Source organism: Stegostoma tigrinum, chromosome 49 (genome assembly GCF_030684315.1).
Source record: "Stegostoma tigrinum isolate sSteTig4 chromosome 49, sSteTig4.hap1, whole genome shotgun sequence".
NCBI classification, from domain to species: Eukaryota; Metazoa; Chordata; class Chondrichthyes; order Orectolobiformes; family Stegostomatidae; genus Stegostoma; species Stegostoma tigrinum.
The window spans coordinates 2,319,445-2,340,190 of NC_081402.1; the positions used below are offsets into that span (position 1 = coordinate 2,319,445).

The window sequence follows — 20,746 nt, forward strand, 5'->3', positions numbered from 1 at the left end:
GAGAGAGATAAAGAGTGTGCGAGAGAGAGAGAGAGATAAGAGTGCTTGCGAGAGAGACAGACAAAATGTGAGAGAGAGACAGTGTGCGTGTATGTGAGAGAGAGATATAGAGTGCGACAGAGACAGACAGAATGTGACAGTGTTTGAGAGACAAAGTGTGCATGAGAGAGACAGAGAGTGAGAGAGAGACAGAGTTTGTGCGAGAGAGACACTGTGTGTGCAAGAGACAGAGAGTGTGAGGGAGAGGGAGAGACAGAGTGTGTCCGTATGTGAGAGAGAGATAGAGTGCGTGCGAGAGAGAGACAGTGTGAGAGAGAGAGAGAGAGAGAGAGACAGAGAGAGTGTGAGAGAGAGGGAGAGACAGAGAGTGCGAGAGAGGGAGAGACAGAGTGTGAGAGAGTGAGAGACAGAGAGTGTGAGCGAGAGAGACAGAGAGACAGTGTGTGCGAGAGAGACAGTGTGTGCGAGAGAGAGAGAGACAGAGTATGAGACAGAGTGTGAGCGAGAGAGATGAGTGTGTGCGAGAGTCAGACAGACTGTGCGAGAGAGACAGACAGACTGCATGAGAGAGACAGAGAGAGACAGTGTGAGAGAGAGAGAGACAGATAGTGTGTGCGAGAGACAAAGTGTGCATGAGAGAGACAGAATGTGTGCGTATGTGAGAGAGAGATAGAGTGCGTGCGACAGAGCCAGACAGAATGTGAGACAGAGACAGTGTGTGCGAGAGAGACAGAGAGAGTGCGAGAGAGACAGAGTGTGTGCGAGAGACAGACAGACTGTGCAAGAGAGAGAGACAGAGTGTGTGCGAGAGAGACAGAGTGTGTGCAAGAGACAGAGTGTGCATGAAAGAGAGAGAGTGAGAGAGACAGAATGTGTGCGTATGTGAGAGAGACAGACAGAATGTGCGAGAGAGACAGAGTGTGCGAGAGAGAGAGAGGTATGAGAGACAGAGTGTGAGCGAGAGAGATGAGCATGTGCGAGAGACAGACAGACTGCGTGAGAGAGACAGAGAGAGACAGTGTATGTGTGAGAGAGAGAGAGACAGATAGTGTGTGCGAGAGACAAAGTGTGCATGAGAGAGACAGAGTGTGTGCGTGAGAGAGACAGAATGTGTGCGTATGTGAGAGAGAGATAGAGTGCGTGCGACAGAGCCAGACAGAATGTGAGACAGAGACAGTGTGTGCGAGAGAGACAGAGAGAGTGCGAGAGAGACAGAGTGTGTGCGAGAGACAGACAGACTGTGCAAGAGAGAGAGACAGAGTGTGTGCGAGAGAGACAGAGTGTGTGCAAGAGACAGAGTGTGCATGAAAGAGACAGAGAGTGAGAGAGACAGAGTGTGTGCGTGAGAGAGACAGAATGTGTGTGTATGTGAGAGAGAGATAGAGTGCGTGCGAGAGAGACAGACAGAATGTGTGAGAGAGACAGTGTGTGCGAGAGAGACAGTGTGTGCGAGAGAGACAGTGTGTGCGAGAGAGACAGAGTGTGTGCGAGAGACAGACAGACTGTGCAAGAGAGAGAGACAGAGTGTGTGCAAGAGACAGAGTGTGAGAGAGAGAGAGACAGAGTGTGTCTGTATGTGAGAGAGAGATAGAGTGCGTGCGACAGAGACAGACAGAATGTGAGACAGAGACAGTGTGTGCGAGAGAGACAGAGAGAGTGCGAGAGAGACAGAGTGTGTGCGAGAGACAGACAGACTGTGCAAGAGAGAGAGACAGAGTGTGTGCGAGAGACAGAGTGTGAGGGAGAGGGAGAGACAGAGTGTGTGAGAGAGAGAGACAGAGTGTGTCTGTATGTGAGAGAGTGATAGAGTGTGTGCGAGAGAGACAGTGTGTGCGAGAGAGACAGTGTGTGCGAGAGAGAGAGAGACAGAGTATGAGACAGAGTGTGAGCGAGAGAGATGAGTGTGTGCGAGAGTCAGACAGACTGCATGAGAGAGACAGAGAGAGACAGTGTGAGAGAGAGAGAGACAGATAGTGTGTGCGAGAGACAAAGTGTGCATGAGAGAGACAGAATGTGTGCGTATGTGAGAGAGAGATAGAGTGCGTGCGACAGAGCCAGACAGAATGTGAGACAGAGACAGTGTGTGCGAGAGAGACAGTGTGTGCGAGAGAGACAGAGTGTGTGCAAGAGACAGACAGACTGTGCAAGAGAGAGAGACAGAGTGTGTGCAAGAGACAGAGAGTGTGAGGGAGAGGGAGAGACAGAGTGTGTCCGTATGTGAGAGAGAGATAGAGTGCGTGCGAGAGAGAGACAGTGTGAGAGAGAGAGAGAGAGAGAGAGACAGAGAGAGTGTGAGAGAGAGGGAGAGACAGAGAGTGCGAGAGAGGGAGAGACAGAGTGTGAGAGAGTGAGAGACAGAGAGTGTAAGCGAGAGAGACAGAGAGACAGTGTGTGCGAGAGAGACAGTGTGTGCGAGAGAGAGAGAGACAGAGTATGAGACAGAGTGTGAGCGAGAGAGATGAGTGTGTGCAAGAGTCAGACAGACTGTGCGAGAGAGACAGACAGACTGCATGAGAGAGACAGAGAGAGACAGTGTGAGAGAGAGAGAGACAGATAGTGTGTGCGAGAGACAAAGTGTGCATGAGAGAGACAGAATGTGTGCGTATGTGAGAGAGAGATAGTGTGCATGCGACAGAGACAGACAGAATGTGAGACAGAGACTGTGTGTGCGAGAGAGACAGAGAGAGTGCGAGAGAGACAGAGTGTGTGCAAGAGACAGACAGACTGTGCAAGACAGAGAGACAGAGTCTGTGCGAGAGAGACAGAGTGTGTGCAAGAGACAGAGTGTGCATGAAAGAGACAGAGTGTGCGAGAGACAGACAGACTGTGCAAGAGAGAGAGACAGAGTGTGTGCAAGAGACAGAGTGTGAGAGAGAGAGAGACAGAGTGTGTCTGTATGTGAGAGAGAGATAGAGTGCGTGCGACAGAGACAGACAGAATGTGAGACAGAGACAGTGTGTGCGAGAGAGACAGAGAGAGTGCGAGAGAGACAGAGTGTGTGCGAGAGACAGACAGACTGTGCAAGAGAGAGAGACAGAGTGTGTGCGAGAGACAGAGTGTGAGGGAGAGGGAGAGACAGAGTGTGTGAGAGAGAGAGACAGAGTGTGTCTGTATGTGAGAGAGTGATAGAGTGTGTGCGAGAGAGACAGTGTGTGCGAGAGAGACAGTGTGTGCGAGAGAGAGAGAGACAGAGTATGAGACAGAGTGTGAGCGAGAGAGATGAGTGTGTGCGAGAGTCAGACAGACTGCATGAGAGAGACAGAGAGAGACAGTGTGAGAGAGAGAGAGACAGATAGTGTGTGCGAGAGACAAAGTGTGCATGAGAGAGACAGAATGTGTGCGTATGTGAGAGAGAGATAGAGTGCGTGCGACAGAGCCAGACAGAATGTGAGACAGAGACAGTGTGTGCGAGAGAGACAGAGAGAGTGCGAGAGAGACAGAGTGTGTGCGAGAGACAGACAGACTGTGCAAGAGAGAGAGACAGAGTGTGTGCAAGAGACAGAGAGTGTGAGGGAGAGGGAGAGACAGAGTGTGTCCGTATGTGAGAGAGAGATAGAGTGCGTGCGAGAGAGAGACAGTGTGAGAGAGAGAGAGAGAGAGAGAGACAGAGAGAGTGTGAGAGAGAGGGAGAGACAGAGAGTGCGAGAGAGGGAGAGACAGAGTGTGAGAGAGTGAGAGACAGAGAGTGTAAGCGAGAGAGACAGAGAGACAGTGTGTGCGAGAGAGACAGTGTGTGCGAGAGAGAGAGAGACAGAGTATGAGACAGAGTGTGAGCGAGAGAGATGAGTGTGTGCAAGAGTCAGACAGACTGTGCGAGAGAGACAGACAGACTGCATGAGAGAGACAGAGAGAGACAGTGTGAGAGAGAGAGAGACAGATAGTGTGTGCGAGAGACAAAGTGTGCATGAGAGAGACAGAATGTGTGCGTATGTGAGAGAGAGATAGTGTGCATGCGACAGAGACAGACAGAATGTGAGACAGAGACAGTGTGTGCGAGAGAGACAGAGAGAGTGCGAGAGAGACAGAGTGTGTGCGAGAGACAGACAGACTGTGCAAGAGAGAGAGACAGAGTCTGTGCGAGAGAGACAGAGTGTGTGCAAGAGACAGAGTGTGCATGAAAGAGACAGAGTGTGCGTGAGAGAGACAGAATGTGTGCGTATGTGAGAGAGACAGACAGAATGTGCGAGAGATACAGTGTGTGCGAGAGAGACAGTGTGCGAGAGAGAGAGAGAGACAGAGTATGAGATGCAGAGTGTGAGCGAGAGAGATGAGTGTGTGCGAGAGACAGACAGACTGCGTGAGAGAGACAGAGAGAGACAGTGTGTGTGAGAGAGAGAGAGAGAGACAGACAGACAGAATGTGAGACAGAGACAGTGTGTGCGAGAGACAAAGTGTGCATGAGAGAGACAGAGTGTGTGCGAGAGACAGACAGACTGTGCAAGAGAGAGAGACAGAGTGTGTGCAAGAGAGAGTGTGAGGGAGAGGGAGAGACAGAGTGTGTGACAGAGAGAGACAGAGTGTGTCTGTATGTGAGAGAGTGATAGAGTGTGTGCGAGAGAGACTGACAGAATGTGAGAGAGAGACAGTGTGTGCGAGAGAGAGAGTGTGTGCGCGCATGTGAGAGAGATATAGAGTGCGACAGAGACAAACAATGTGAGAGAGAGGGAGAGACACTGTGAGAGTGAGAGAGACAGAGTGTGTGCGAGAGACAGACAGACTGTGCAAGAGAGAGAGACAGAGTGTGTGCAAGAGAGAGTGTGAGGGAGAGGGAGAGACAGAGTGTGTGACAGAGAGAGACAGAGTGTGTCTGTATGTGAGAGAGTGATAGAGTGTGTGCGAGAGAGACTGACAGAATGTGAGAGAGAGACAGTGTGTGCGAGAGAGAGAGTGTGTGCGCGCATGTGAGAGAGATATAGAGTGCGACAGAGACAAACAATGTGAGAGAGAGGGAGAGACACTGTGAGAGTGAGAGAGACAGAGTGTGTGCGAGAGACAGAGTGTGAGGGAGAGGGAGAGACAGAGTGTGAGAGAGAGAGAGAGACAGAGTGTGTGCGAAAGAGAGACAGTGTGTGTGTGTATGTGAGAGAGAGACATAGAGTGCGACAGAGACAGACAGAATGTGAGAGTGTGTGCGAGAGAGAGACAGAGAGTGAGAGAGAGAGAGACAGAGTGTGTTCGAGAGAGACAGAGTGTGAGAGAGAGAGAGAGACAGAGTGTGTGCGAAAGAGAGACAGTGTGTGTGTGTATGTGAGAGAGAGACATAGAGTGCGACAGAGACAGGCAGAATGTGAGAGTGTGTGCGAGAGAGAGACAGAGAGTGAGAGAGAGGAAGAGAGTGAGAGACAGAGACAGTATGTGCGAGAGAGACAGAGAGTGCCTGAGAGACAGTGTGAGTGTGAGATAGAGTGTGTGCGAGAGAGAGTGTGTGTGTGAGAGAGAGAGAGAGAGAAAGAGAGAGAGACAGTGTGAAAGAGAGAGAGACGGAGAGAGTGTACGAGAGAGACAGAGTGTGTGAGAGAGGGAGAGACAGAGTGTGTGAGAGAGAGGGAGAGACAGAGTCAGAGTGAGAGCGAGAGAGTCAGAGTGAGTGCGAGAGAGACAGAGAGTGAGAGAGAGAGACAGAGTGTGTGCGAGAGAGACAGTATGAGCGAGAGAGAGAGACAGAGTATGAGAGACAGAGTGTGAGCAAGAGAGACTGTGTGTGCGAGAGATGGACAGACTGTGCAAGAGAGACAGACAGACTGCGTGAGAGAGACAGAGTGTGTGCGAGAGAGAGAGACAAAGTGTGCATGAGAGAGACAGAGAGAGAGAGTGTGTGTGAGAGAGACAGAGAGAGTGCGAGAGAGACAGTGTGAGCGTGAGACAGTGTGCGAGAGAGAGAGAGAGAGAGAGAGACAGTGTGAAAGAGAGAGAGACAGAGTGTGTGCGAGAGACAGTGTGTGCGAGACAGAGAGAGAGAGAGAGAGAGACAGTGTGAAAGAGAGAGAGAGACAGAGTGTGTGCGAGAGACAGAGTGTGCGAGACAGAGAGAGAGAGAGAGACAGTGTGAGAGAGAGAAAGACAGTGTATGCAAGAGAGAGACAGTGTGTGTGAGAGACAAAGTGTGCATGAGAGAGACAGTGTGAGAGAGAGAGAGAGACAGAGACAGTGTGTGCGAGAGACAGAATGTGAGCAAGAGAGACAGAGTGTGAGCGAGAGAGACAGAGTGTGTGTGAGAGACACAGAGAGAGTGTGTGCGAGAGAGAGAGTCCGAGAGAGAGAGTATGAGAGAGAGAGAGGAAGAGTGCGAGAGAGAGAGTGTGTGAGAGAGAATGTGAGAGAGAGAAAAACATAGAGTGTGTGAGTGAGAGAGAGACAGAGACAGACAGAGTTTGTGAGAGAGAGTACGCATATGAGAGAGAGAGAGGCAGAGTAGAGAAAGGATATGAGAGTGAGAGAAAGAGAGGGCGAGAACTGGAGGATTGAGAGAGAATGTGTGGAAGACAGAATGTGAACCAAACACATCACACGCTCTTATCTGTTACCCAGTGTTAACCTGTATTTGCCTCTGAACTGCCCAGTTCTCCAGAGAGATCAGAACATGTGAAGCAGAACCTACACTCTTCAGTCTCTGAGGTTATGTCAAACCCCTCTCCCGGTCGTATCTCGGGACCCGCATAGGAAGGAGTCTGCTGCATTTCTCTAGCACCTTGCACATCCTTGGGGCATTCTGCAGCACTCAAATACAACGCTATCTTGCTGTAGTACAGCAAATGAAGCAGTTGCTTCAGGCACAGCATGATCCCACAAGAGATGTAATCAAATGAGATGTTTGTTTCTTAAAAGTTGTTTATTGGATGATAAATATCAAACCAAAGGGGGTAAATCTCCCACCCTTCGCCTCCCCATTCTATTCAACGCTGACCCTCCGACAACGCCCACTCCCTCAGCACTGACCCTCCGACAGCGGCCGCTCCCTCAGCACTGACCCTCTCACAGCACCCACTCCCTCAGCACTGACCCTCCGACAGCGCCCGCTCCCTCGGCACTGACCCTCCGACAGCGCCCGCTCCCTCGGCACTGACCCTCCGACAGCGCCCGCTCCCTCGGCGCTGACCCTCCGACAGCGCCCGCTCCCTCGGCGCTGACCCTCCGACAGCGCCCGCTCCCTCGGCGCTGACCCTCCGACAGCGCCCACCCCCTTGGCGCTGACCCTCTGACAGCGCCCGCTCCCTCAGCACTGACCCGCCGACAGCGCCCGCTCCCTCAGCGTTGAGATGTTTAATCAGGAAGCGGGGGGATTGAGGGGTTATATTCGAGGCTGAGAGAGGGATCAGGAAGGCAGTAACGTGTGCTTGAGGATTGAATGATTGGTGTAGATCTGACGGACCTAATGGCCTACCTCTTGAGTAGCTGGAGTCAGATTGGCAGGGGGTGAGGGGTTTGCGGGGTGGGGGGAGTGCTCCGGGTCCAGGAGGCGAAATTCCAACGTATTGCAGTCCGGCTCACTGGGTTGTCCCAATCCGTCTGTCCTGCCGTATGTAACAAACAGCGGGAGCCCCTGTCCCATCAGCGAGAATGTGGCTCAATCCTCTGAGGAATTCACAATAATCCCGAGCCCGGAATAGGGAACAGAGTCGTGTGTGCGGACACATTCGCTTTTATTAATGTTTTGCCTTGTCAGAAATATTGTTACAGAAATATTGCAAACACGATATATAAAAGCCCAATGCGATTGACAAGTAGTGGAATGAAATGCTAAATTGGACCCCGCACCTTTAGGAAGTGTGTTAATGGAGCCCAAACCTGCCAGCCTCTCTTGAGTTTGATGTTGGGGTCTCACTGTCATCTTTCGCACCCAACCTGCGATGGGTTTGGGGTCAGTGGTTTGGTCGATGAAGTTTAATTTAGATAAATGTGAGGTGTTGCATTTTGAGATCGGCACATCAGCTCAGGGCTTATACACTTCATACACAGAACAGTACAGCACACAGTACAGGCCCTTCGGCCCACAATGTTGTGCTGAACATTTACCCAAAACCTAAGGTCTATCTAACCTCCACCCCTGCCTTATACTATCATCCATATGCCTATCTAATAGCCGCTTCAGTGCCCCTAATGAGGCCGACTCCACTACCCTCTCTGGCAATGCATTCCACGCCCCGACCACTCTCTGAGTAAAGAACCTACCTCTGACGTCTCCCCTCCACTCACTTTAAAACTATGTTCCCTCGAAATAGCTACCCCCACCCTAGGGAAAAGTCTCTGGCTGTCTGCTCTATCTATCCCTCTGATCATTTTGTACACCTCTATCAGGTCACCTCTCATCCTTCATCGTTCTAAACAGAAAAGCCCGAGCTCTCTCAACCTTCCCTCATAAGATCTTGCCCCCGTTCCAGGCAACATCCTGATAAAGAGATAACAAGGTGCAGAGCTGGATGGACACAGCAGGCCGAGCAGGAAGGCTGATGTTTCTGAAGAAGGGTCTCAGCCCGAAACATCAGCCTTCCTGCTCCTCTGATGCTGCTGGGCCTGCTGTGTTCATCCAGCTCTACATCTTGTTATCTCAGATTCTCCAGCATCTGCAGTTCCTGCTGTCTCTGAAACATCCTGGTAAATCTCCTCTGCAACATTTCCAACGCTTCCACATCTTCCTGGTAAACCATTACATTCTCTGAGACCTCATGTAAGGGGCCTCATGGAAAGGTCCTGGGGAGTGTGGCTGAACAGAGAGACCTCGGGTGGGGGTGGGGGGCAGGTACATAGTCCCTTGAGAGTGGAGCCGCAGGTGGGGGGGGGGTTCATGACGCTCACCTTTATCAGTCGGTGCGTTGAGTGTAGGAGTCGGGAGGGTTGTGTATTGGTGAGGCCGCTTTGGGAATACTGCGTCCAATCCCGGTCTCCCTGCTACAGGAAGTATGTTGGGAAAGGAGTTCGGAAAAGGATGTCGGAGGGTTTGAGTGACAGGGAGGGGAGGGGGCTGTTTTCCCCGGAGCGTTGGAGGCTGAGGGGGGGACCTTATAGAGGTTTATAAACCCATGAGGGGCATGGAGAGGGGGAATAGGGAAGGTCTTTACCCCCCAGGGGTAGGGGGCGTCCAAAACTAGAGGGACACAGGTTTAAGGTGGGAGCGGAAAAGGGACCTGAGGGGCAACGTTTTCACACAGAGGGTGGTGCGTGTGTGGGACAAGGAAGTGGGTGGGGGCTGGTACAGTGACAGCATTTAACAGGGATCGGGCTGGGATACAGTGGGTATAAATCTCAAGATCCGAAGATGTGCCGCAGGAAGAGAGCAAATGCTGCATGGCTTCAGGAGGTGTATATTGTCCTGGAATTTTTTCTTTGGTTTGGAAAAGGGGCAGAGGTGGCGAGCTGGCTACCGAGCCGCGAGAGTAAGCAGCTCGTGAGGCCTCGGGAATCCCTTCGGAAGCTGGAACAGTAGAAGCAGCCTGAGCGGGCTGAGTGAAACTGCCCCGGAACCAGGGATGTTAGGTTTAGCTTTCAGCAGTATTGAAAAGATGGAAGCTATTTGCTGCCCCTCTCTCGGAAGCAGGGCGGCCGGAGTTGCATGTAAGATAAATCTGTTTTTCCGAATTTATCAGCCAAGGGGGCATGTTTAAGGGATGTTGCTAAATTACAACAGCTAATTAGTAATAGTTATTGTTAAGTTCCCCAATACAGGTAAGTTATTCCGAATCCCTATTTCATTTTGTTGTATTTTGACTAGAGCATATGAATATAGTGTGTACTACTCAATGTGGGGTAGCTTGACCTCTCAAATTGTCTCTGGAATGCAACACCTTTGAAATAAGAAACATTAGGGGCTAGGCTGTCTTTTCAATATATTTTGTGGTTGGGAGGGTGTTTGGTCTGGTCTATAATGGAGAAAAAAACCTTGAAGAGGAGAAAGGGACTGTTGAGATGGGTGGGCTCGTGGCAAATTCAGATAGAAGGAGATGGAGAATTGAATTCAAAAGACGGGGGTGTGGGAATTGCTTGTAAGGCAGGGCATGTCAGTTTTTAAAAGGCACACAGGATCCACAGGCTTCGTAAGTAGAGGCATCAGGGCAAAGTTTTAATATTGAGGCAGGTGGGTTGAAGGGTAAGGTAAGGGGCTGGGAGAGGGTGGAGGGACAGGATGGAGCCTGGGGAGCTGAAAGGGGGAGGGGAGGTTCAGTGGATGGGGCAGGGGACATGGAGGGGCAATTGAGGAAGGGGGAAGGAGATGGGGAGGCGAGGAGGAGCAGATGAAGATGGCAGAGAGATGGAGGAGACGAGATGAGGGAGGGGTGAGGGAAGAGATTTTGGAAGGCGGTGGGGGAGGGGAGCAATGGTAAGGTGGTGGAGAGGGGAGGGGAAGGAGATAGAGAGAGAATGGGGAAGGGGTGGAGATGGGGAGAGAAAGAGATTGCGGAGAGTTTGGAGATGGGTTATAGGGAGGAGATGGAGGGAAAAAATGGTGAAGGGGAGAGGGAGGAGGAGATGGGGAGGGAAAGGGAGGTGAGATGAGAGAGGGGAAGGAGTTGGGGGTGGGGATGGAGATGGAAGTGGGGAGGAGGCAGGGGAGAGAAAGGAAGGTGAGATGCGAGAAGGCGAGGAGATGGGAGTGGGGGTGGAGGTGGAAATGGGGGAGGAGATGATGGAAGGGGTACAGGTTGGAGAGGGGCAAGTGATGAGAGAAGGGGTGGAGTGATGGGAGGGGAATGAAGTGAGGGAGGGTGTGAAATAGGGGTAGGGGTGGATATGATGAGGGTGGTGGGGGAGCAGGGAAGGGGATGGCGGGGGAGGGAGTGAGGAAGGGGACAGCGGGGGAGGGAGCGGGGAAGGGGAGGGAGCGGGGAAGGGGACGGCGGCGAAGGGAACGGCAGGGGAGGGAGCGGGGAAGGGGAGGGAGCGGGGAAGGGGAGGGAGCGGGGAGGCGGAGGGAGCGGGGAAGGGGGAGGGAGCGGGGAAGGGGGAGGGAGCGGGGAAGGGGGAGGGAGCGGGGAAGGGGACGGCGGCGAAGGGGACGGCGGGGGAGGGAGCGGGGAAGGGGAGGAGCGGGGAAGGGGACGGCGGGGGAGGGAGCGGGGAAGGGGAGGGAGCGGGGAGACGGAGGGAGCGGGGAAGGGGATGGAGCGGGGAAGGGGATGGAGCGGGGAAGGGGATGGCGGGGGAGGGAGCAGGGAGGGGGAGGGAGCGGGGAAGGGGGAGGGAGCGGGGAGGGGGAGGGAGCGGGGAAGGGGGAGGGAGCGGGGAGGTGGAGGGAGCGGGGAGGTGGAGGGAGCGGGGAAGGGGATGGCGGGGGAGGGAGCGGGGAGGGGGAGGGAGCGGGGAAGGGGACGGCGGGGGTGGGAGCGGGGAGGGGGAGGGAGCGGGGAAGGGGACGGCGGGGGATGTTGACAAAGTCTTGGGGCAGTTGAGGAAAGGTGTCGTGGTGCAGACAAAAGCAAGCGACTGGGAGACAGGGAATGGTGTGTCAGGGAGGGGTTGGGGCGGAATCGGGAACAGAGAATCTTTTGGCCTCCCCCGTTGCCCCGGGCCTAGCTGGCCTCAGGCCCCGGCTTAGCTAGGCCTCCCCCGTTGCCCCGGGCCTAGCTGGCCTCAGGCCGCGAAGCAGATGGAACAACACTCCAGGCAGATCTCCAAACAATCGGCTGAGCTGCAGCAATCCTCCAGCAGGCTGCACTCCAAGCTGCAGGGACAGCCATCATCTGCGTCTCCACAGGCCGGGACGGGGCAGCTCGGCTCACTCCCTGCTCCCTGGGGGCCACACTCCAGCAGAAGGTCACAAAACACCAACAGCTCACAAAACAGGCATGCCAACAGGCAATGCAAGCAGCAGTCTGGGGAGGGACGGAGGGGGAGAGAGGGAGAAGGTGGTGAGGGGGCAGAGACAGGCACGGGGGGGGGGAACGTCAGCAAAAAGAGAGAGAGATAGAGAGAGAGAGAGAGAGAGGGGGAAGAGAGATAGAGAGGGAGAGGGGAAAGAGAGAGAGCGCACCAGAGAGAGAGAGAGGAGGAGAGATAGAGGCAGCGAAAGGCAATGAGGGGAGGGGAGGGAAGAAGAGAGACAGAGAATTGGTGACGGTTAAGAGAGAGGCGTGAGGAAAGAGACAGGCAGAGGGAGAGAAAGGAGAGATAGAGAGAGAGAGGAGAGAGACAGAGATAGCGAAATGAAATGAGGGGAGAGAGAGAGGGAGCAATAGTGAGGAAGGGGGAAAAGACAGGGAGAGATAGAGGGAGTAAAGATTGGGGGGGGAAGGGAGACAAGGAGACAGACGGAAGACACAGAGGGATGGAGAGATGAAGAGGCAGGGACAGAGCGAAAGAGAAAGAGACGGGGAGAGAGACGGAAAAGAGACACTCAGAGAGTGAGGAGAGATGGGGAGAGACGGAGAAGGGAGAGTAACAGATGTGGATAAAGGGAGAGAGGGAGGAGAGATAGAGAGATAGTGAGGGGAATTGAGAGAGAGAGATAGAGAGATGGCAATAGGAAAGATAGAGAGGAGAGATAGAGAGGGAAAGGGAAAGGTAGACAGAACGGGAGAAGAGAGAGAGGTGTTGGGTGGAAGAGGGGGAGAAAGACAGAGAGAGAGAGAGAGAGGGTGAGAGAGGTGGTGGAGGAAAGACAGAGGGAGAAAGACAGAGAGAGACAGAGAGAGAGAGAGAGGGTGAGAGAGGAGGTGGAGGAAAGAGAGAGGGAGAAAGACAGACAGGACACAAATGACATGCGAGAGAGAGAGAGAAAGAGGAGACAGAACAGAGGGTAGAGTCAAGGAGAGAGGTTCAGAAGAGGATGGGACGTGCCATGCAGAGACAGAAAAGAGGGAGTTGCGGACAAAAGGAGAGACGGAGAAGACGAGTGGACAGAGACAAAGAGAGTGACAGATAGAGAGACAGAGGACACAGGAGATTGATGGAGAGAATGAACGATGTGGGTGCGTGAGAGAGAAGGGAGACATGGGGCAGAGATGGAATTGGGACAACACAGAGGGACGGAGAAAACAGAGAGAAAGAGGGGAGAGAGATAAAGGCAGATAAAAGGCAAAGACAGGAGAGAGGAAGAGAAAAGGGGGAGGAGAGGAGAGAGGGAGAGGAAGTAAACAGGTTAGGACATCGTCAGCAAATTCAACAAGTCTACCCTGTAACAGGCAGATCAAAACGGGGTGCGGGGTGTATCGGTGTGTTACAGTGAGGGGTGCGGGGTGTATCGGTGTGTTACAGTGAGGGGTGCGGGGTTTATCGGTGTGTTACAGTGAGGGGTGTGGGGTGTATCGGTGTGTTACTGTGAGGGGTGTGGGGTGTATCGGTGTGTTACAGTGAGGGGAGTGGGGTACATGGGTGTGTTACAGTGAGGGGTGTGGGGTACATCGGTGTGTTACAGTGAGGGGTGTGGGGTATATCGGTGTGTTACAGTGAGGTGTGCGGGGTTTATCGGTGTGTTACAGTGAGGGGTGTGGGGTATATCGGTGTGTTACAGTGAGGGGTGTGGGGTGTATCGGTGTGTTACAGTGAGGGGAGTGGGGAACATGGGTGTGTTACAGTGAGGGGTGTGGGGGACATCGGTGTGTTACAGTGAGGGGTGTGGGGTGTATCGGTGTGTTACAGTGAGGGGAGTGGGGTATATGGGTGTGTTACAGTGAAGGGTGCGGGGTGTATCGGTGTGTTACAGTGAGGGGTGCGGGGTATATCGGTGTGTTACAGTGAGGGGTGCGGGGTGTATCGGTGTGTTACAGTGAGGGGTGCGGGGTGTATCGGTGTGTTACAGTGAGGTGTGCGGGGTTTATCGGTGTGTTACAGTGAGGGGTGTGGGGTATATCGGTGTGTTACAGTGAGGGGTGTGGGGTGTATCGGTGTGTTACAGTGAGGGGTGTAGGGTGTATCGGTGTGTTACAGTGAGGGGAGCGGGGTATATTGGTGTGTTACAGTGAGGGGTGCGGGGTGTATCAGTGTGTTACATGGAGGGGTGCGGGGTATATCGGTGTGTTACAGTGAGGGGTGTGGGGTGTATCGGTGTGTTACAGTGAGGGGTGCGGGGTTTATCGGTGTGTTACAGTGAGGGGTCTGGGGTATATCGGTGTGTTACAGTGAGGGGTGTGGGGTGTATCGGTGTGTTACAGTGAGGGGTGCGGGGTGTATCGGTGTGTTACAGTGAGGGGTGTGGGGTATATTGGTGTGTTACAGTGAGGGGTGCGGGGTGTATCAGTGTGTTACATGGAGGGGTGCGGGGTATATCGGTGTGTTACAGTGAGGGGTGTGGGGTGTATCGGTGTGTTACAGTGAGGGGTGCGGGGTTTATCGGTGTGTTACAGTGAGGGGTGTGGGGTATATCGGTGTGTTACAGTGAGGGGTGTGGGGTGTATCGGTGTGTTACAGTGAGGGGTGCGGGGTGTATCGGTGTGTTACAGTGAGGGGTGTGGGGTGTATCAGTGTGTTACAGTGAGGGGTGTAGGGTGTATCGGTGTGTTACAGTGAGGGGAGCGGGGTATATTGGTGTGTTACAGTGAGGGGTGCGGGGTGTATCAGTGTGTTACATGGAGGGGTGAGGGGTATATCGGTGTGTTACAGTGAGGGGTGTGGGGTGTATCGGTGTGTTACAGTGAGGGGTGTGAGGTGTCTCGGTGTGTTACAGTGAGGTGTGCGGGGTTTATCGGTGTGTTACAGTGAGGGGTGTGGGGTGTATCGGTGTGTTACAGTGAGGGGTGCGGGGTATATCGGTGTGTCACAGTGAGGGGTGTGGGGTGTATCGGTGTGTTACAGTGAGGGGTGTAGGGTGTATCGGTGTGTTACAGTGAGGGGAGCGGGATATATTGGTGTGTTACAGTGAGGGGTGCGGGGTGTATCAGTGTGTTACATGGACGGGTGTGGGGTATATCGGTGTGTTACAGTGAGGGGTGTGGGGTGTATCGGTGTGTTACAGTGAGGGGTGTGAGGTGTCTCGGTGTGTTACAGTGAGGGGTGCAGGGTGTATCAGTGTGTTACATGGACGGGTGTGGGGTATATCGGTGTGTTACAGTGAGGGGTGTGCGGTGTATCTGTGTGTTACAGTGAGGGGTGCGGAGTGTGTCGGTGTGTTACAGTGAGGGGTGTGGGGTATATCGGTGTGTTACAGTGAGGGGTGCGGGGTGTATCGGTGTGTTACAGTGAGGGGTGTGGGGTATATCGGTGTGTTACGGTGAGGGGTGTGCGGTATATCGGTGTGTGACAGTGAGGGGTGTGGGGTGTATCGGTGTGTTACAGTGAGGGGTGCGGGGTGTATCGGTGTGTTACAGTGAGGGGTGTGGGGTGGATCGGTGTGTTACAGTGATGGGTGTGGGGTATATCGGTGTGTTACAGTTAGGGGTGCGGGGTGTATCGGTGTGTTACAGTGAGGGGTGTGGGGTATATCGGTGTGTTACAGTGAGGGGTGTGGGGTGTATCGGTGTGTTACAGTGAGGGGTGTGGGGTGTATCGGTGTGTTACAGTGAGGGGTGTAGGGTGTATCGGTGTGTTACAGTGAGGGGAGCGGGGTATATTGGTGTGTTACAGTGAGGGGTGCGGGGTGTATCAGTGTGTTACATGGAGGGGTGCGGGGTATATCGGTGTGTTACAGTGAGGGGTGTGGGGTGTATCGGTGTGTTACAGTGAGGGGTGCGGGGTTTATCGGTGTGTTACAGTGAGGGGTCTGGGGTATATCGGTGTGTTACAGTGAGGGGTGTGGGGTGTATCGGTGTGTTACAGTGAGGGGTGCGGGGTGTATCGGTGTGTTACAGTGAGGGGTGTGGGGTATATTGGTGTGTTACAGTGAGGGGTGCGGGGTGTATCAGTGTGTTACATGGAGGGGTGCGGGGTATATCGGTGTGTTACAGTGAGGGGTGTGGGGTGTATCGGTGTGTTACAGTGAGGGGTGCGGGGTTTATCGGTGTGTTACAGTGAGGGGTGTGGGGTATATCGGTGTGTTACAGTGAGGGGTGTGGGGTGTATCGGTGTGTTACAGTGAGGGGTGCGGGGTGTATCGGTGTGTTACAGTGAGGGGTGTGGGGTGTATCAGTGTGTTACAGTGAGGGGTGTAGGGTGTATCGGTGTGTTACAGTGAGGGGAGCGGGGTATATTGGTGTGTTACAGTGAGGGGTGCGGGGTGTATCAGTGTGTTACATGGAGGGGTGAGGGGTATATCGGTGTGTTACAGTGAGGGGTGTGGGGTGTATCGGTGTGTTACAGTGAGGGGTGTGAGGTGTCTCGGTGTGTTACAGTGAGGTGTGCGGGGTTTATCGGTGTGTTACAGTGAGGGGTGTGGGGTGTATCGGTGTGTTACAGTGAGGGGTGCGGGGTATATCGGTGTGTCACAGTGAGGGGTGTGGGGTGTATCGGTGTGTTACAGTGAGGGGTGTAGGGTGTATCGGTGTGTTACAGTGAGGGGAGCGGGATATATTGGTGTGTTACAGTGAGGGGTGCGGGGTGTATCAGTGTGTTACATGGACGGGTGTGGGGTATATCGGTGTGTTACAGTGAGGGGTGTGGGGTGTATCGGTGTGTTACAGTGAGGGGTGTGAGGTGTCTCGGTGTGTTACAGTGAGGGGTGCAGGGTGTATCAGTGTGTTACATGGACGGGTGTGGGGTATATCGGTGTGTTACAGTGAGGGGTGTGCGGTGTATCTGTGTGTTACAGTGAGGGGTGCGGAGTGTGTCGGTGTGTTACAGTGAGGGGTGTGGGGTATATCGGTGTGTTACAGTGAGGGGTGCGGGGTGTATCGGTGTGTTACAGTGAGGAGTATGGGGTGTATCGGTGTGTTACGGTGAGGGGTGTGCGGTATATCGGTGTGTGACAGTGAGGGGTGTGGGGTGTATCGGTGTGTTACAGTGAGGGGTGCGGGGTGTATCGGTGTGTTACAGTGAGGGGTGTGGGGTGGATCGGTGTGTTACAGTGATGGGTGTGGGGTATATCGGTGTGTTACAGTTAGGGGTGCGGGGTGTATCGGTGTGTTACAGTGAGGGGTGTGGGGTATATCGGTGTGTTACAGTGAGGGGTGCGGGGTGTATCGGTGTGTGACAGTGAGGGGTGCGGGGTGTATCGGTGTGTTACAGTGAGGGGTGTAGGGTATATCGGTGTGTTACAGTGAGGGGTGTGTCGGTGTGTTACAGTGAGGGTTGCGGGGTGTATCAGTGTGTTCCAATGAGGGGTGCGGGGTATATCGGTGTGTTTCAGTGAGGGGTGCGGGGTGTATCGGTGTGTTACAGTGAGGGGTGTGTGGTATATCGGTGTGTTACACTGAGGGGTGAGGAGTGTATTGGTGTGTTACAGTGATGGGTGTGGGGTATATCGGTGTGTTACAGTTAGGGGTGCGGGGTGAATTGGTGTGTTACAGTGAGGGGTGTGGGGTATATCGGTGTGTTACAGTGAGGGGTGTGGGGTGTATCGGTGTGTTACAGTGAGGGGTGTGGGGTGTATTGGTGTGTTACAGTGAGGGGTGTGGGGTGTATCGGTGTGTTACAGTGAGGGGTGCGGGGTGTATCGGTGTGTTACAGTGAGGGGTGTAGGGCATATCGGTGTGTGTTGCAGTGAGGGGTGTGTCGGTGTGTTACAGTGAGGGGTGCGGGGTGTATCGGTGTGTTCCAGTGATGGGTGCGGAGTATATCGGTGTGTTTCAGTGAGCGGTGTGAGGTGTATCGGTGTGTTACAGTGAGGGGTGCGGGGTGTATCGGTCTGTTACAGTGAGGGGTGCGGGGTGTATCAGTGTGTTGCAGTGAGGGTTGTGGGGTGTATCGGTGTGTTACAGTGAGGGGTGTGGGGTGTATCGGTGTGTTACAGTGAGGGGTGTGGGGTGTAACGGTGTGTTACAGTGAGGGGTGCGGGGTGTATCGGTGTGTTACAGTGAGTGGTGCGGGGTGTACCGGTGTGTTACAGTGAGGGGTGGGGGGGTATGTCGGTGTGTTACAGTGAAGGGTGTGGGGTATATCGGTGTGTTACAGTGAGGGGTGTGGGGTGTATCGGTGTGCTACAGTGAGGGGTGTGGGGTGTATCGGTGTGTTACAGTGAGGGGTGTGGGGTATATCGGTGTGTTACAGTGAAGGGTGTGGGGTACATCGGTGTGTTACATTGAGGGTTGCGGGGTGTATCGGTGTGTTACAGTGCGGGGTGTTGGGGGCATCGGTGTGTTACAGTGAGGGGTGCGGGGTGTATCGGTGTGTAACACTGAGGGGTGTGGGGTGTATCGGTGTGTTACAGAGCGGGTTGGGGGTATCGGTGTGTTACAGTGAGGGGTGCGGGGTATATCGGTGTGTTACAGTGAGAGGTGTGGGGTGTATCGGTGTGTTACAGTGAGGGGTGTGGGATATATCGGTGTGTTACAGTGACGGGTGTGGGGTATATCGTTGTGTTACGGTGAGGGGTGTGGGGTATATCGGTTTGTTACGGTGAGGGGTGCGGGGCATATCGGTGTGTTACCGTGAGGGGTGCGGGGTATATCGGTGTGTAACGGTGAGGGGTGTCGGGTGTATCGGTGTGTTACAGTGAGGGGTGCGGGGTATATCGGTGTGTTACAGTGAGGGGTGTGAGGTATATCGGTGTGTTACAGTGAGGGGTGTGGGGTGTATCGGTGTGTTACAGTGAGGGGTGTGGGGTGTATCGGTGTGTTACAGTGAGGGGTGTGGGGTGTATCGGTGTGATACACTGAGGGGTGTGGGGTGTATCGGTGTGTTACAGTGTGGGGTGTGGGGTGTATCGGTGTGTTACAGTGAGGGGTGTGGGGTGTATCGGTGTGATACACTGAGGGGTGTGGGGTGTATCGGTGTGATACACTGAGGGGTGTGGGGTGTATCGGTGTGTTACAGTGAGGGGTGTGGGGTGTATCGGTGTGTTACAGTGTGGGGTGCGGGGTGTATCAGTGTGTTACAGTGAGGGCTGTGCGGTATATCGGTGTGTTACAGTGAGGGGTGCGGGGTATATCGGTGTGTTACGGTGAGGGGTGTGGGGTGTATCGGTGTGTTACAGTGAGGGGTGCGGAGTGTATCGGTGTGTTACAGTGAGGGGTGTGGGGTATATCGGTGTGTTACAGTGAGGGGTGCAGGGTGTATCGGTGTGTTACAGTGAGGAGTATGGGGTGTATCGGTGTGTTACATTGAGGGGTGTGGGGTATATCGGTGTGTTACAGTGTGGGGTGTGGGGTATATCGGTGTGTTACAGTGAGGGGTGTGGGGTATATCGGTGTGTTACAGTGAGGGGTGTGGGGTATATCGGTGTGTTACATTGAGGGGTGCGGGGTGTATCGGTGTGTTACAGTGAGGGGTGTGTGGTGGATCGGTGTGTTACAGTGAGGGGTGTGTGGTGGATCGGTGTGTTACGGTGAGGGGTGTGCGGTGTATCGGTGTGTTACAGTGAGTGGTGTGGGGTATATCGGTGTGTTACAGTGAGGGGTGTGGGGTGTATCGGTGTGTTACATTGAGGGGTGCGGGGTGTATCGGTGTGTTACAGTGAGGGGTGTGTGGTGGATCGGTGTGTTACAGTGAGGGGTGTATCGGTGTGTTACAGTGAGGGGTGCGGGGTGTATCGGTGTGTTACAGTGAGGGGTGTGGGGTGTATCGGTGTGTCACAGTGAGTGGTGCGGGTTGTATCGGTGTGTTACAGTGAGGGGTGTGGGGTGTATCGGTGTGTTACAGTGAGGGGTGTCGGGTGTATTGGTGTGTTACATTGAGGGGTGTGGGGTGTATCGGTGTGTTACAGTGAGGGGTGCGGGGTGTATCGGCGTGTTACAGTGAGGGGTGTGGGGTATATCGGTGTGTTACAGTGAGGGGTGCGGGGTGTATCGGTGTGTTACAGTGAGGGGTGTATCGGTGTGTTACAGTGAGGGGTGTGTGGTGGATCGGTGTGTTACAGTGAGGGGTGTATTGGTGTGTTACAGTGAGGGGTGCGGGGTGTATCGGTGTGTTACAGTGAGGGGTGTGGGGTGTATCGGTGTGTGACAGTGAGGGGTGTGGGGTATATCGGTGTGTCACAGTGAGGGGTGCGGAGTGTATCGGTATGTTACAGTGAGGGGTGTGAGGTGTATCGGTGTGTTACAGTGTGGGGTGCGGGGTGTATCAGTGTGTTACAGTGAGGGGTGTGGGGTATATCGGTGTGTTACAGTGAGGGGTGCGGGGCGTATCGGTGTGTTACAGTGAGGTGTGTGGGGTGTAACGGTGTGTTACAGTGAGGGGTGCGGGGTGTATCGGTGTGTTACAGTGAGGGGTGGGGGGGTATGTCGGTGTGTTACAGTGAAGGGTGTGGGGTATATCGGTGTGTTACAGTGAGGGGTGTGGGGTGTATCGGTGTGCTACAGTGAGGGGTGTGGGGTGTATCGGTGTGTTACAGTGAGGGGTGTGGGGTGTATCGGTGTGTTACAGTGAAGGGTGTGGGGTACATCGGTGTGTTACATTGAGGGTTGCGGGGTGTATCGGTGTGTTACAGTGCGGAGTGTTGGGGGCATCGGTGTGTTACAGTGAGGGGTGCGGGGTGTATCGGTGTGTAACACTGAGGGGTGTGGGGTGTATCGGTGTGTTACAGAGCGGGTTGGGGGTATCGGTGTGTTACAGTGAGGGGTGCGGGGTATATCGGTGTGTTACAGTGAGAGGTGTGGGGTGTATCGGTGTGTTACAGTGAGGGGTGTGGGATATATCGGTGTGTTACAGTGACGGGTGTGGGGTATATCGTTGTGTTACGGTGAGGGGTGTGGGGTATATCGGTTTGTTACGGTGAGGGGTGCAGGGCATATCGGTGTGTTACCGTGAGGGGTGCGGGGTATATCGGTGTGTTACAGTGAGGGCTGCGGGG

General features: G+C 54.0%; 1 protein-coding gene across 1 annotated transcript in view; it reads right to left on the reverse strand.

Annotated features, from left to right (window-relative positions):
• Positions 1 to 11,317: 11,317 nt before the first annotated feature.
• Positions 11,318 to 20,746, reverse strand: part of LOC132207488 (myoD family inhibitor domain-containing protein-like) — an 81,089-nt gene continuing 71,660 nt past the window's right edge. Inside the window, exon 5 of the mRNA XM_059643175.1 lies at positions 11,318 to 11,804. Coding sequence (XP_059499158.1) covers positions 11,563 to 11,804 — 242 coding nt within the window. The 3' untranslated portion in view covers positions 11,318 to 11,562. The remainder of the gene's footprint in view (positions 11,805 to 20,746) is intronic.